General features: G+C 44.3%; 1 protein-coding gene across 3 annotated transcripts in view; it reads right to left on the bottom strand.

The window, feature by feature from the left end:
- The window catches only part of RMDN3 (regulator of microtubule dynamics 3), a 62917-nt gene extending 54530 nt beyond the window's left edge, over positions 1 to 8387 (bottom strand). Inside the window, exons 1-3 of one of the 3 annotated variants that reach the window (XM_027831532.3) lie at positions 8178 to 8387; positions 7116 to 7324; positions 788 to 983 (exon numbers count right to left, since the gene is read on the bottom strand). In XM_027831532.3, the coding sequence (XP_027687333.2) occupies positions 788 to 983; positions 7116 to 7324; positions 8178 to 8209 (437 nt within the window). In that variant the 5' untranslated portion in view covers positions 8210 to 8387. Of the gene's footprint in view, positions 1 to 787; positions 984 to 7115; positions 7325 to 7671; positions 7821 to 8110 lie in introns of those variants that run through there. The other 2 variants (XM_007069382.4, XM_037900476.2) reach the window with 2 other exon arrangements.
- Positions 8388 to 17200: the final 8813 nt, after the last annotated feature.

Raw genomic sequence — 17200 nt, 5'->3', positions numbered from 1 at the left:
TGTACAACTATAAATATTGATTGTCATAAAGTTATAGGCCTAAGAATCCAGAGTAACTGTTCCACTGACCTTTGAGTAAGTGTACATCTAGGGTGAAATACTGACCCCAGTGAAGTCAAAGGGAGTTTTGACTTCAGTAGGGCCAGAATTTCACCTCTAGTGAACAAACAAACTGTGTAATAGAAATATTTCCATTTATTGGTTCTAGATTTACTGGGCTTTTAATTTCACTGAATATCTCCTTGTTCTAGTGTAACGAACAAATCAAAAAGGACTGAATGATTAGTTTTCACTATTCTTGTCACAATTTTGACAACTTAAAGCCAATTCCTTCTGGATCTTCTCCTTTCCAGTTTCAATAATCCTACCCTTTAGTGGGATTTACACAAAAAGAGATTGTAAACACATGCCTGTGCATGCTCAGATTATCCAAATTGTAGAATATCGAGCATACATTGGATTTCAAATTTCCTTGACTGGCATTGGCTCTCTGTTTGGGGGAGTTAGGTGGGGGAAGATGGGACAAATTTTAGAAAACAGTAGCTTACACCCTTGCCCATTTTTAGAGCATTATTGTAATGAAGGGTGGATATGCTCTTTGCATGAGAGACTTGTCCTGATTCCCATTTATAAAAGATACATAGGTTGATCTCTTCATTAGAGAAGGCAGAGAGGACAAGATTGTTTTCACCTAAAACCTGCTGATCTGTGAGCTCTTTCAAGGCATATAGAGAGATGGTTTTCTAATTGTCTATGATTGACAAAAGGAAGGTGGTTTTGTACTTACTTGACTTCTCCACTGATCTCCCCAGCTAAACTCTGCAGGCTGTTCTTCAGTTCCTCCACTTCTTTTCGTAGCTCTATAATGTTTTTCAGCACGAAGTCCAGACGGTTCAGCACTTCCACTTGCTCTTCTCGTGTTAAAAGAGAGGTGTACGTAATGCCATCACCAGCCTCCATTGGTGCTTGTCTTATAAGCAGAACTAAAAGAGTGAGAAAAAACTTAATTAGACATAGAGGTGAGTGACAAAGATTAGAAACAGGAAAACATTACCAGATGCTTGTTTCTGGACATTCAAAGAGGGGAATAAAACCATGTAATAGTGCACTGCAGAAAAAAATGAATACATCAGTGACCACTGCAATCGAGGAGGTTGCTTACTTTTAAGCATGCTTCCCTTTCTTTTCCTTGGTTAAAACTATCTGTCTGTCACAGGCAGGTTTTAAAGTTATATTCCCACTAAGAGTAAGGTGACAGCAATTCTTATGAAAGGCTCCAGAGGTAATCCCAGCAATTACAGGCCGGTAAACCTGACTTCAGTACTGGGAAAACTGGTTAAGAACAGAATGATCAGACACATAGATGAACATGATTTGCTTGGGAAGATTCAACATGATTTTTGTAAAGGGAAATCACGCCTCACCAATCTACTAGAATTCTTTGAGGGGGGTCAACAAGCATGTGGACAAGGGTAATCCAGTGGATATAATATACTTGGATTTTCAGAAAGCCTTTGACAAGGATCCCTCACCAAAGACTCTTAAAGAAAAGTAAGCGCTCATGGGATAAGAGGGAAGGTCCCCTCATGGATCAGTAACTGGTTAAAAGATAAGAAACAAAGGGTAGGAATAAACGGTCAGTTTTCAGAATGGAGAGAGGTAAATAGTGGTGTTCCCTAGGGATCTGTATGGGGATCAGTACTTCAACATAGAATCATAGAGTATAAGAGTTGGAAGGGACCTCAGAAGGTCATCTAGTCCAACCCCTTGCTCAAAGCAGGACCAATCCCCAATTTTTGCCCCAGATCCCTAAATAACATATTCATAAAGGATCTGAAAAATTGGCAAACAGTGAGGTGGCAAAATTTGCAGATAATACAAAACTACTCAAGACAGTTAAGTCCAAAGCAGATTGTGAAGAGTTGCAAAGACATCTCACAAAACTGGGTGACTGGGCAACAAAATGGGAGATGAAATTCAATGTTGAAAAATGCAAAGTAATGCATATTGAAAAACATAATCCCAACTATACATATAAAATGATGGGGTCTAAATTAGTTGTTACCACTCAAGAAATGACTAAGAGATGATGGAGGTCTATAAAATAATGACTTGTGTGGAGTAAGTAAATAAAGAAGTCCTATTTACTCCTTCTCATCATGCAAGAACTAGGGGTCAACCAATGAAATTAATAGGCAGCAGGTTTAAAACAAAAGGAAATATTTCTTCACACAATGCACAGTCAACCTGTGGAACTTTTTGCCAGAAGATATGAAGACCAAGACTATAACAGGGTTCAAAAAAGAACTGGATAAGTTCCTGGAGGATAAGTTCCATCAATGGCTATTGGTCAAGATGGGCAGGGACCGTGTCCCTAGCCTCTATTTGCCAGAAACTGGGAATGGGTGACAGGGGATGAATACCTGTTCTGTTCATTCCCTCTGAAGCACCTGGCATTGGCCACTGTCGGAATACAGGATACTGGGCTAGATGGATCTTTGGTCTGACCTAGTATGGCTGTTCTTATGATTATGTAGTTACACATAATTAAGCACATGAAATACTATTTATATGGCTCTAAAATAGTCTTAAATAGCCACACTTCACTTTACTTCTGAAATGCAACCAACTCTGGAATGCAGAATATCAGCCAGAAGATCAACTAGTTCATAAAATAATGTACGACAGTGGAACAGAGGTATGCAAACTAATTCCAGCCAAGGACATGAGGAAAAATCTCTACTGTTGCAGACAGGGGCATGGACTCTTAATATCAGATGAGCAAATTCAAACATATGGTTGCTGTGCCCTAAATATTTATGATATTTTAGCTTATCTGTTAAGATGCTGTACTTTGCTCCAGCTGCAACATGATCAACATGTACTGCTGGTATGACCACTGATTTAACTATTATCAAAGCTCTCTACAAACGGTCTTGTTTTTAAACTTGTTTCTCTATTTCTTACCATAAGGCCAGAAATTTATTTTTATAAGACACAAATAATCACACCTTAAGTCAAGTATGACTATAGTAAGAAAAATAACTTAAGGACTTCGAAGGAAGGAATCTTTTAAATAAAACAGTCTGTCAACCCTTCAGATTATTAAAACTAAAAAATGATAAGTATTTTGCTTCTCATTACTTATGCTGTTGATTTGGACATTAACACCACAAACAAACGAGGTTAGACTTCTAGATTTCACTTTCTGGTTCACAAAATTTTACATTGCTGGGATGGTACACAGCACTGCGGAAGAATGCTAAGTAAAAAAATCAAATTTCTTATGATTTCAGTGAAAATGTTTTTATTGCAAATATGCAGTGTTTTTTTTTCCAAAAGCACACCCAGCACCCTGGTAACAAGTCACCAAGCCCCCCCCCCCAAAAGAAAAAGAAATTAAATTTTGGGCTGACTGTCCCTTTTTAAAATATAATAGCAACATATTGTATAATACAAAAATTAAAACCCAAACTGAGTGAAAGCTTGCTGCTCATGCCGTAAAACTAGTTAAACTGATGTACTGAATATCCTGAATTACAAGATTCTGTCCTCCAACTAGCCTTTATTTTCTACACTGAAATCACTACACTTTTTTCAAAATATTTAGAGGGATACAACTGAAAAAAAAAGTCCTCTGGTGTAAGCAAGTTTCTTTATCTAGGTTACTAACATCACCATGATTTATTGAAAGTGAAACATTTAACACTCCAATTTGTTTCACTCAATTTAGAATCATTGTTTAACTTGTTCCATTTTTCAGCTTGGACAATTACTATCAATCAAGTTAGTTACATTTTCAAATTCCTAGCTGTAAAAAGTTTGGTCATGGACAGGCAAGGGGATATCAATTTTTTACGATATTTTAACTGGATTTATTTTTTTAATGTTTGTAACAAAATATTTCTACAATTTCATTGGTCTTAGTTTTAAGAAAATTGTAAGTGTCCCTTTACGTTTTACTTCAACCAAACCCTAAAAATACACCACAAAAAACAACTCTCCACATAATAGAACCTGTATTAGCCTGTAAATGGCACAGTAAAGTTTGTTAATGAAAAGCAATGCAAAAACTAAGAGGAAAAGTAAAGGACCTGAGAGAAATTTCTTTGCAGAGAAATAATGCGTTTTCAAATACTGTTGATAGAGAATGACCTTGGGAAAAACCCACTTAAAAAAGTGGTTCAGTGCACTTGTCTCATACAACCTACACACTACAGTTACAACTTGAAACAAACCAAAGTAAGTACTTCTTCACACAAAACACAGTCAACCTATGGAACTTGTTGCCAGGGGATGCTGTGAAGGCCAAAACTATAATTGAGTTCAGAAAAGAATAAGATAAGTTCATGAAGAATACCTCCATCAATGGTTATTAACCAAGATGGTCAGGGATGGAACCCCATGCCCTGGGTCTCCCTAAGCCTGTAATTGCTAGAAGCTGGGAGTGGACAAAAGGAGATGGATCATTTGATAAATGACCTGTTCCGTTCCTTCCCTCTGAAGCATCTAACACTGGCCACTGTTGGAAGACAGGATATTGTGCTAGGTGGATTTGTAGCCTGTCCCAGCATAGCCCTTATGTCCTTAGTTTTATGCAGCTGAACACAATCTAGTTACTGTAATCTAATTATTCAGTTCCATGCCCTTGTCCACATCACAACTTTTAAACAAGTGTTTTAAGAGAAGTAAAATAGTATAAAGAAAATTAACATCAGTTAGATGTAAGCTCTTTGGGGTACAGAATGTCTTTTTATTTTGTGTTTGTACAGCACCTAGCACACTGGGGTCCTGGTTCTCTTTAAATAAAATATTTTGTCCCTTATTTGCTTATAAAAAACTCTCTCTCTCTCACACGCACACACCCACAAACAAAACATTTAGAAACTTACTATGGTCTAGCTCAGGGGTTCTCAACCTTTTTTTTTCCCCCTGAGGCCCTGCTCAACATGCTATAAAAAGTCCAGGGCCCAGCTGGGGAGAGATGGGGGACTTGGGGCTCCGGGCAGGCCCTCAGGCATAGGTGTAGTTGGTATTTCTATTTTGGGGAGGCAGAGGCCAGCAGGGCCTGGGCCAGTTCTGCACAGCAGGGTCCAGGAAGGCAATGCCACCTCCACCCCCTGACTCACCTCAGCAGGCCACCTAGCCTGTGTGGGTTGTGTGCGGTGGGGGTTCTGCTCAAAAAGTTTGGCAACTGCTCAGAGTGCAAGGAGAGGGTAGCTAGGAGCTGTGCATGGGCAGGGAGGTAGCTCAGGATGTAGGGAAGGGGTAGCTAGGGGCTGTGTGCCAGAAGGGCTCCCCTGTGATCACTGCTCCTCCAAGGGCTCTGCCGGCCACAGAGGGGGGGTCCCCCTGCCTGGGAAGCTCTTACCGACTGCGTGAGCTCAGGAGCAGCCACAACCTCGGGCACCCGCAGCAGACGGGAGAATGCCATGGCTGCCTGCTCCATGACTTGCCTCGGTGAACGCCGCACTGCCTGACTCCAGCTTCGGGGCCGGGGAGAGGAGGAAGGGGTGGGAGTGGAGCTGCCCCTAGAACTGTCCCATTCTGGCACTGCAGTGGGGGGAGAACCAGTGCTTGAGGTTTCAGCCCCGTTGCGGGTGGGCACAGGGACTCAGGGTTTCAGCCCCACAGCAGGGGAGTGCCGAGGCTCAAGGTTTCAGCCCCTCCCCGAAAGGGCTTGCAGCCCCTTGGTTGAGAACCACTGGTCTAGCTCCTGTAAAGTAAGCCCTATTAAAGCTGATGTGGCTCTGCATGAACACCAGAGCAAATCCAGGTGGAGCCAGTTGCAGGATCTACCCCAAATGATATAGGGGAAAACAATGACACTGACTGTATGCAAAGGAAACAAATCAGAAAAAGCAGAGAAAAAACATCTCTCTTTTGTCTTCCGTATTATTTATAACACATGTAGCAAATGACTTTTTAAATGAAAAAAAGTCACTTTGGTAAGTTGACTACATCTTTTCCAGGTGTCTGGCTGGAGGTTCTTGCCCACATGCTGAGGGTCTAAGTGATCACTGTATTTGGGGTCAGGAAGGAATTTTCCCCCTGGTCAGACTGCAAGACACCCTAGGACTTTTTCAGCTTCCTCTGCAGCATGGGTCACTTGCTGTTTAAACTAGTGTAAATGGTGGATTCTCTGTAACTTGAAGTCTTTAAATCATGACTTGAGGACTGCAGTAACTCAGCCAGAGGTTACAGGTCTATCACAGCAGGAGGTGGGTAAAGTTTTGTGGCATGCAATATGCAGGAGGTCAGACTAGATGATCATGATGGTCCCTTCTGACCTTAAAGTCTGTGTCACTTGAGGCGTTTCCCTACTACAGATTTGCAAATCTGCAGAATAGCCTTGTGCTAGTATATCTGCAAAAGTGAAAGGGAACAGAAACTGACTAAATAAGAAAGCAAAAGTTACTATTTAGTATCCAAGCTAAATAGCATCCTAAAACAAATGAAACATCATAAATGGTGAAAAACAAATTATGGTAATCACTCAGGGCAAGACCCTGCAACTGGCTGCATGTGCCTCACTGACTTCAATGCGTGGGAGGTCCACCACACAGAGCTCCCTCCAAAATTAGGGCCAAAGACTGGAGAATGTGATGTTACACACTGCAAAATGGTTGAACAATGATGTTTTGCATCCTGCTTGTTTAGGATTTGTGTTCTTAAAAATGTTTAATAATATTTTATTCTGTTTAATTCTTCTCTGAAATAAATTGGGGTTTGTTCAGTACTTACCAACTGTCTGGAAGAAGGTTGCTTATCTTGGATCTTTAAAATTCTTTAACAGGTTATTAGCAGTCAGTCAGATTTTATTAACTGTATTAATTTGATGATAGTGTGCATTTAGTTTTTTGAGTAACAGTGGATTATTTTTAATTTACGTCAGTTATTTTAAGCTGATCTACTGATCATCTTTAGGGTGCGCAGTTTACCTCCTACAATGGTAATATCCCAATTATATACTAACCACTTCTGAGCTACAAACAGAAAAAGCAGTAGTGGTAGCACTGAACCGAAGTTCAGGTATGAAGGACAAATCCACCCTTGCCAGTCAGAGACCAATTTTGCAGATAACACAGAAGTAGAAACAGAAATAATTACTGTACCCTGGTTATGGTGCCCCAGAGTCTCTGCATTTTCATGGGGCCCCACAGAGTTCTGCATGAGCTGAACCAGAGAGTGCCCGGAGCTGCCTCCCCACCAGGGCCTTTTCCGCCTCTGTTTGTAGAGCACATACAAGAACCCGATCCCAGCAGCTGCACTCAGCAGTATCCCAAGCCCCACACGGGACACCCTCAGTTTGGACATGATGTGCCTGAAATAAGCAGACAGATACAAGTCACATGAATGCCAGTCACCACCTCCCCCCACTGCAGCACCTCGGACGGCAGGGAGGCGAGCCCCCTTTACGCCGGCCTCCCGCAGGGGTAGCAGTCATTGAATCATAGAATATCAGGGTTGGAAGGGACCTCAGGAGGTCATCTAGTCCACCCCCCTGCTCAAAGCAGGACCAATCCCCAATTTTTGCCCCGATCCCCTAAATGGCCCCCTCAAGGACTGAACTCACAACCCTGGGTTTAGCAGGCCAATGCTCAAACCACTGAGCTATCTCCCCCCCCAGCCCCAGTGCTCCAGCCCGAAACCTCTCGAGCCAGCCCTGACCTCTGCAACCAAGCGAGCAGCCCCCGAGTCACGGGTGTCTAAGCCTGCCGAGCAGGGGCGGGGGGGAGGCGTGCTCTCCGCAGCCCTGCGGCACCCCGCTCACCCAGCCCCGCACCAGCCTTGTGCTGACACGGCCGCCCCGGGGCCCGCCTGTCACCCAGGCACGCACCGCCCCACCGGCCGAGGGCGCAGCTCGGGCCCGGCCCCGGGGAAGAGCCGGGGGCGGGGCCGGCCGTTTATCACCCCGCAGCCCGGGCGGTTACACCCGGCTCGCGCCAGGCTCGGGCGGGAGGGCTGGGACGACGCTGCCGGCCAGCGACTGTCGCCGCAGGGAGCGTGGAGCTACCCGCAGCAGCCCGGGAGAGCGGAGCCGGCGGCCGGCGCTGCGCGGTGACACACACGCCCTAGGCTCCACAACGGGGCACTCGGGGCTACTCACACCGCGAAGCCCTGCGCTCCCCGCGCGGCCACCGTCCTGCCGCTCGCCTGCCACACGCGCCCCTCACCCTGCCCATGAGCCACCCTCCCGCCGGTGCATAGAGATGACGTATGGAAAGCCAGCCGCCCCCGCACTGCCCCTTCCAGCCCTCAGCACCGCCCAAAGTGTCGCCGGTGGGATGATGTCATCAGCTCCGCCTTACTAGGCTAAAAGCGCCAGTTGAGACTACATCACGTGTCTCTCTGCCCTTGGGCTAAGGGCACGTGACTCCGGGGAGCCAATGAGCGTGGGCCAGGAGGTGGGCGTGTATATGACGATGAGGCCGGGTGTGCTCATGTCCGGGGGGCAGGTGGAGGTGTGGGGAGCAGGGTGGAGATTGAATGGAAGCTCCGAGGGTTGCTGGGCTGCTTGTGGGCTCATTTCTCAGCCCGATGCTGCATCTGCATGGTTTGCTCTTTCATTGGCTAGCCTCTCTGCCCCCCCCCCGGTCCCACGCGCTGCTCCCACGTGCCCGCCTCCAGCTCTTTGCAAGCCCCTGCCCTAGGCTTCACCTAGGGCTGTGCTGAGCGCAGGGCCCGGCTGCTCACTAACCCGGCTTGTGCGGGAGCTGGCTGTGCCGGGTACCGTCATCTAGGGCGCACTTGTCATTAGGTGGGCGGGCTTCAGTAGCCGTGGAGTCAGGGCACGTGTAAGAAAAAACAAAAGAAGTGCGAGCGTCAGGAGGACCTATGGGGGAGAGAGGTTCTGATCATCGGATGGGGACATAGTGCAGTGGTTTAGGCTGCCTCTAGCCTTCTTCCCCTGAACCCTTTTGGTTGAGTCTCTGTCCCTGTAGCTGGTTACACTCACAAAGATGGGGCCCAGAGGTATTTAGGCTCCTAACTGCTATTGATTTCCCTCACTACCTTTGAGAATCTGGGCCTTAGAGCCCAGGGGAATTTCAGGTCTGCTAACTCAACTGTTCTGTAATCTCAAGGATGAGGTCCAAAATGTGGAGCCCCCAGAACACAGGGCCCTGTGTGGCTTCACAACCAAGTGTCTAACCCTCTCTGCTATAGAGACACCTGACCAAAAAAAAAAAAAACAGCAGTGGAGGGACACTCAGATTTTCCCCAAGCAGGAACACCCTTACATCATTTCATTTTGAAGTGATCACCAAGGTAAAATTTGGATTGCTGATGGGTTTATTAGTTATGTCAGAAAGCCAGAGAACAGTACTGGAGGATTTCAAAGCCTCCTCTGATACAAGTTTGGAACATTCAGGCACTAAACTTATTCTTCATTTAAATTCAATTCTTCTTCCTTAAAATAATTTTTGGCTTTTCACTGTATTTAGGTGATAGGCGAAGAAAAGATGCTTTTTGAGGCTCTATCATGTGCTGGGAATCTGCTGTTAGCCTTTCAGATTGCATTGGTGACGTAGAAGCTTTCGGTGAAGGCAGCTGAAACACATTTGTTCTGATAAAACCCTGACATTGAATGGAAAGGGGGCACTCCATTTCCTCAAACTCTAGTTATTATATGCAGTCTTCTTGTTATCAGTAAAGCAATAACAGGCTCAAGGCAGCATGAGTTTGAATTCATATCCCCATGCATATTAAAGATGATATCTGAGTAGTACCACACTATAGCTTTGATTGTAACTCTGTTGTTTGTCTTGCGCTTCAGATATCAACCTTTATGAATACAATAAAAACAGTCATCTTGAAAGAACAATCTGTGAATGTGGTAGATGCTACCTTAGCCCCTTTGTTCTTTCCCTTTAACTCCTTACTCCAATGGAAAGCTGTCTTATTTTGGCAGCTAGGGTACTGAATCATAAAAGATAGACATAGAAAAGACCCAGTGGATCATTCACTCCACCTCCATGCCACTGCACAATTGCTCCCCTACTGTACACTATACAGTGTCCTGTGTGGTCTAGTTTTAAAAGTTCTAAGCACTGAGGGCTCTATCGATTCTCTTGGAAGACTCTCTCATTATCAGGAAGTTTTTCCTGAAATACATCTTTGTTTCACACAAAATAATTCTCCCTTCTTGGTATTTACATTCTTCAAATATTTGTAGTATTGTGTACCCCTATCATGTACCCCTTTAGTCACTGTTAAGCAATTAGCCTAATGGAGCTCATAACAATCTACAAATATTTGAAGGAGGTAACTATCAAGGCGGGAGCATGATTTTGTGGGAAATGTACATATGTGTCTCCTTTTAATCTTTCTACATGTCAGTTCCTTCAGTTCCCAGTTGCTCTTTTCTAAGCTTCTTCCAGTTTATAAACTTCTTCCTGGTAATATGATGCTGCACACTGTCACATGCACACAGTATTTCAGATCCTGTCTCACCAGAGCTATACAGACAGGGACTGTGACCTACCCGCTCAATGACATGCTAATTTTGTGAAGGAACATCCAAACTACATTGGTGTCTTTTCCTCCTAGTCATGTAGCATTGTAAACTTGTGTCCTACGAGGGGCCTCTATTGCTATTCAATTCTTGGTTTTTCTGCTAGGATTGTGTATAAGGGTTTAAATCACTGCCAAGCTTGGAGTGATTTTATGTGATCTGGATATGTAGCACAAGAGGATGCCAGTCCTGATTTGGGACACTTAGTTCCTACATGTAATACAAAATAATAATCAACTGCTCCCCAGAAATGAACTGAGATTGCCCATTCATTTCAATTGGCAACTGAACAACACTCGGAGGATAACAATTGTTGGTTACTACCTACCTATGTAAGATGTGAAGCAGTGACCTGCAATTGAAAGATTAAACTGTGATAAAATTGGAACCGCTCTGTAATAATTTATAAATACCATATGTTGGCCTGGTTTTTGGGATGTGTACTGTATGACTATATTGGTTTAGTTTAATATGGGACTGTAAGGAAAAAAGCAGGAAGGGAAAAGAATGGCTCAAGATGAGCCTCTTCTCTACACACACTTGAGGGCTGTTAAGAGAAAATGGCATTATAGGAAAAGGCTCATGCACACCAGAGATCAAAATGACCACAGCAGTTTAGAAATGGACTCTGCTTCAAGAGAGGGAGAGGGGAGGGAGTTGTTTGGAGAACCAAGAGCCAGACACAGGCACCCACTGGGACATCTGACGAATTAGGCCTGCCTAGCTTACCATCAGGGAATGGTAAGTCTTTAGATATGACAGACATGCTCATAGACTATTGTTTTAAAATCCTTTTTCTCTAAGTATTTTTCCTACTGTTAAAAAGAAACAGTGCTTTGCTTTAAGAAGGCTATTTGGTCACTATATACACCACTGATCACAGAATCCCAAAGGGAAGAACTACAGATCTCCAAATTCAGTCAAACCTACTGGATAAACATGATTGGTACACAGGATACTGTAGCCCAGGGCTCTGTCTAAGAGTGGGAGAATAAATACGGATTTACCCAGGAGAGGAAAAGGCAAGAGGCCTGACACTTGAGGGGGTCTAATCAGAGAGACCAGGGAGGGGAAAGAGGTGCAGCTAGTCCTGTATCCATGATAAACATCAACAATATTTCTTGTCTCCTCGCTATTTTGTGTGTGTGGCTTCTTCCTTGTGTACACTTGTCATAGTCTGATAACACAAATTGCTGGAACCAGACCCCTCTGTCTGTACCCCTTGACGGAGAGAGATTCCCTTGCCCTTCCTCACCTTTTTTATAAGTTATGGGGCTCTTTTCTCTTTGGGGATGTCTATGTTTGGATAATTTCACAACAGTAATCATACCAAAACCACAAGATTTATTAAAACCAGATCATTAGAGCCATGCAAATCAGTGGATATCCACTTTATATCCATGGACCATGTTTGCAGATCGTTAATGGATGCGGATCCAAATTTTATATATAGAACCCTGCAAATCGGTGTGCAGATGCGGCTATCCATGGACCATGTTTATAGATTACAGATTGGATGCGAATACAAATTTTGTATCCACACAAGGCTCTAAATATAATTAAAAGAAACTGCTTAACGTATCTAGACTTACACTTCTCATAAGCTAAACTAGATAGGCATTTTGAGCTTAGTTACAGAGGAAAAGAAAGATCTTGCACACGGGTGGCCAACCTGAGCCTGAGAAGGAGCTAGAATTTACCAATGTGCATTGCTAAAGAGCCACAGTAATACGTCAGCAGCCCCCCCCCCGCATCAGCTCCCCCCCAGTGTCTCCCACCTGCCAGCAGCACCACCAGTGGGCACCTAGCCCTCCATTCCTGTGCCTCCTGCCCACCTCGATCAGCAGTTTTGTGGTGTGCAAGAGGCTGGGGCAGGGGTGGGGGGGAAGGAGGAGTAGCGAGGGCACAACAGACTCAGGGGAAGGGTCGGGGGCCTTGGGGGAAGGAGTGGAGTGGAGGCTGGGGCCGAGCTAGGGGTTGAGCAGTGAGCATCCTGTAGCACATTGGGAAGTTGGCGCCTGTAGCTCCAGCCCTGGAGTCAGTGCCTATGCAAGGAGCCGCATATTAACCTCTGAAGAACTGCATGTGGCTCCAGAGCTACAGGTTGGCCACCCCTGATTTTGCATGACTAAAAAGCAAGTCCTTGCTCTGACATCCCCTTGTCAGAACCAGCTCCTGCCACTGTGCCCGGAGAGAGATCAGTGACACCATCCCCCACTCAACCAGTTTACTAAACCATGTATCTGGTCAGCTTGCATGTCCAGACAAGTCCCTCTTTGATCCAGGGCATCTACCGCTCATTTTCCAAACCAGTTTTCTCCAATTAGCTTTGCACACATTACGGCTTTGTGGGCTCTCCGTATACTGTAAAAAAAATGGCCCATTAAAAGCACAAAGCTTGTTTAATGATGATTAATAGCTGCATTTCAAATGTTTAACATTAACCTCAGTCTATATGTCTGAGAGTCATTTTCTAGACTGTCTTTTGAAATAGGAAAATTGGCATTTTTCTCAGTACTGAGGCACCCATATTTTGCTTGTTTTCCATTGTTATGAACTACAAGTTAGGGACAGTCTACAATGAGAACCTACATCGGTATAGTTACGTCTCTCTGGGGTGTGAAATGTGTAGACAGCGCCAGGTTGGTGGAAGGATTCTGTTGACCTAGCTACCGCCGTTTGGGGAGATGGATTACCTACGCTGATGGGAGAACCCCCTCGTGTTATGTAGGTAGCGTCTACACTGAAGCACCACAGTGGTGTTGCTGCACCGCTGTAGCATTTCAAGTGTAGACAAGCCCCTGTTGGAGAGAGTTTAAGAGCAGACATGCCCTCAAAAACTTCCATACACAAGATTCTGCCAGTCCTCAGCATCTTTCAATGAGATATTGCTAATTATGTTAAACTGTCCTCCTAACTTCCAGATGACATGGGAAAAACCATGCCCCACAGTCTAGACTGGGGGTGAGGGGGAAAAAAAAAAAAAAAAAAAAAACAAACAACAAACACACCTCATTTTCACTTGTGACCTAAGCCACAATTTGAACCTGTTTCTCTGGAGCCCCTAAACTGGGATTTGAACTCATGCTCCCAGAAATGAAAAGTAAGGTGAGACAGGTCTAGTGGAATGAACATGAGACTAGGCACAGGAGTGGAGTTCTATTCCCAGCTCTGCCACTGACTTGCTTTGTGGCCTTGGGCAAGTCACTTATCCTCTCTGTGGCTCAGTTTACTCATGTGTACACATGAGGCTAATACCACCTGATGCATATGGGTGTTTTGAAGATAAATTAGTTGCTTGTAAAGTGCTATATGAAAAGCAAGCTTCTTAGCTCCCAAGTGTTTTCTATTTCATAATTTTCTTTCTCCAGCTCCATAGGGTAAAGTCTTTCTTTCTTTTCTTGTGACATCAAAATTTGTATGGATGGAAATCATTGCTCCATCATAAAAACAACTTTATGACTTCATTGCATGGAGCAGAATCAAAGAAGCTAGGCTCCGAAGAGCTAGTGTTCCAGACTAAAGGCATCTTTAGCAGTTAGGGAGAATATTTAAAAGGAAATGTAATTACTTTTAATATACAGCAAGTTTTCATTAAGTAGGATGATTTTGAACTAACTGTCCCTTTAATGTGGTAGGGGCTATTTATTCCCAAGTTAATGTGCTTGCAGATTGCTTGTTACTGAAGTTTCTATCCATTGCTGATCTTCTGGCCTAAGAAAGTTACCTGTGTCAGCTCTGTTTAAACTGTTGTGGCTGGAAACGTGCCTTGTTATATGGCTCAGCATTCAGGGAGCACAACATTATCATCTGCAACAGTTCTAAAGCAGATGGAATGTCTCGACCTGTGCAGCAGAGACAGATGCTATGGCTACACTACAGCTTAAGTCGACATAAATTGTGTCACTCAGGGGTGTAAATTAGCCACCCCCAGGAGCGACATAACTTATGCTGACATAAGTGCTGGTGTAGACAGCGCTATGTCAGCGGGAGAGCTTATCCCCCTGACATAGCTACTACTATCATAGGTGCTGAGTCCGTGGGTGCTCCAGTCCTGGAGAACCCATGGGGAAAAAAAAAAAAAATGGTGGGTGCTGAGCACCCACTGGCAGCCAGCCCCCGCCCCGCCACACACACACACACACACACTCAGGGCCTCCAGCCCACTGGCGGCCCCGCTGATCAACTCCTCCCCCTCCCTCCCAGCCTCTCCCACCCACCACAATCAGCTGTTCCACAGCATGCAGGAGGTGCTTGTGGAGGAGGGGGAGAAGCAAGGGCTAGCACTTGGGGGTGGATGCGGGAAGAGCCAGGGTGGGGCTTTGGGGAAAGGGGTGGCATGGGGGCAGGGTCTGGGCAGACCTGGGGGTCAAGCACCGCAGCACATTAGGAAGTCGGCGCCACTGTCCGCTATTCATGGGAGCTGGAGTAATTAAGTCAATGGTAGAGCTCTCTTCCGTCAGTTTAGAGCGGCTACACTAGAGAACTTGCAGCAGCGCAGCTGTACTGATGCAGCTTCGCCACTGTCAGCTCCCTAGCATAGCCACAGCCAGACTATCATACGATAATGTGTGTCTGGTTTAACAGAAAGGTGGCTGAAATATCCCTCCGTGACCAGGGTCCCAGTGCGGGCCAGCTGTGGTCACTTGATTAGGGTGAACTGCAAAGAATGGGGCAGACAGTCCCTGCAAAGCAGGTGGATAATTCAATACTTAAATTTACCAAGCCAGCATAAAACAGCCTCTTTATGATCTTACTGGTTACTCAGAAGTCCAAACACAGTTCCCTTAAAGTGATCCAGCCTCAGGCTTCCATCCAGGTACCCAAGTCAAATATGATGATTCCTGAAAATCTTATTTCATCGTATAAAATAAAAGGTTTTAACCAATCCCAAAGGTTCAGACACATTACCTCCCAGGTTAATGAAGGTTTCAGATCTTATCCAAATACACGCTACAGTCAATTCTTACTAACTAATCTAAAATTTATTTAAAAAAAAAAAAACTAGAGAGAGAGTATGGTTAAAAGATCAATATACATATTGACATGAGTTCAATTCTTAAGATTCAGATTCATAGCAGGGATGGTGAGCTTTGTAGTTGTAAAGAGTTCTTTCAGAAATAGTCCAATGTTTATATTTCAGGGTGATCCAGTTATAACTGGGATCTCAGTCCTCGTAGCTTAGGCTTCCCCTGCATGAAACCTTCAGCAGATTGGAGATGACCGAATCAGGACCCAAGGGTCTTTTCATACAGTGTACTAGCATTCACTTGACCACACACTCCTGGGTAAATAATAGGCTTTTGACATAACCTTCTGTCTTCTAAACACCACAGTAATTAGTTACACAGATTAATATTGGACAATTTATCCATTAGGCAGTCTATCACAAACTTCAAAGAGACATAGACAATGATATTATTTTACCCACGATTCATCTAAATGTTAATATGCCCTTTTGATCTCTAAATCAATAGTTATAGTTTCAGAGTAACAGCTGTGTTAGTCTTTATTCGCAAAAAGAAAAGGAGGACTTGTGGCACCTTAGAGACTAACCAATTTATTTGAGCATAAGCTTTCATGAGCTACATCTCACTTCATCGGATGTATTCAGTGGAAAATACAGTGGGGAGATTTATATACATAGAGAACATGAAACAATGGGTATTACCATACACACTGTAACGGTGATCACTTAAGGTGAGCTATTAAGCAGGAGAGCGGGGGGGGGGGGGGGAGAGAACTTTTTGTAGTGATAATCAAGGTGGGCCATTTGCAGCAGTTGACAAGAACGTCTGAGGAACAGTGGGGGGGGGGGGGGAATAAACATGGGGAAATAGTTTTACTTTGTGTAATGACCCATCCACTCCCAGTCTCTATTCAAGCCTAAGTTAATTGTATCCAGTTTGCAAATTAATTCCAATTCAGCAGTCTCTCATTGGAGTCTGTTTTTGAAGTTTTTTTGTTGTTGAAGAATTGCAACTTTTAGGTCTGTAATCGAGTGACTAACGAGTTCTCCGACTACTACAAAAGGTTTTTTCCCCGCCCCGCTCTCCTGCTTAATAGCTCACCTTAAGTGATCACTCTCATTACAGTGTGTATGTATATAAATCTCCCCGCTGTATTTTCCACTGAATGCATCTGATGAAGTGAGCTGTAGCTCACGAAAGCTTATGCTCAAGTAAATTGGTTAGTCTCTAGGGTGCCACAAGTCCTCCTTTTCTTTTTGCGAATACAGACTAACACGGCGGCTACTCTGAAACCTGTCATTTCTAACATGTCTTTAAAGGTCAGCTTTGGGTCATTCAGCCTGCCAGCTGTTTAACCCTCTCTGGCCATGAGTTACAGATAAGTTTCCTTGTAAGTATAGAACAGTGGTAGAAATAATGGCTTGCATGCTATGCCTCTGTTAATGCAACCTACAATTGTATTTGCATTTTTGCAAGAGCCTTGCATTGCTGGCTAATGGTGAGGATGTGATCGACCACAATTCCCAGATCCTTCTGAGTAGTGCTGCTGCCAAGCCAGTTCTCCCCTATCGGTATTTGTGCATTTGGTTTTTCTTCCCTAAGTGTAGCACCTTATATTTGTTTGTTAAATTTCATTTTGTCTATAGCCCCGTTCTCCAATTTATCAAGATCCCTCTGAATTTTAGCTCTATCCTCCAAAATATTAGCAACCCCC

The sequence above is a fragment of the Chelonia mydas genome, chromosome 6, assembly GCF_015237465.2.
Source record: "Chelonia mydas isolate rCheMyd1 chromosome 6, rCheMyd1.pri.v2, whole genome shotgun sequence".
Classification (NCBI taxonomy): domain Eukaryota; kingdom Metazoa; phylum Chordata; order Testudines; family Cheloniidae; genus Chelonia; species Chelonia mydas.
The sequence above is the reverse complement of the archived record's forward strand: the minus strand, read 5'-3'. Positions and strand labels throughout refer to the sequence as shown.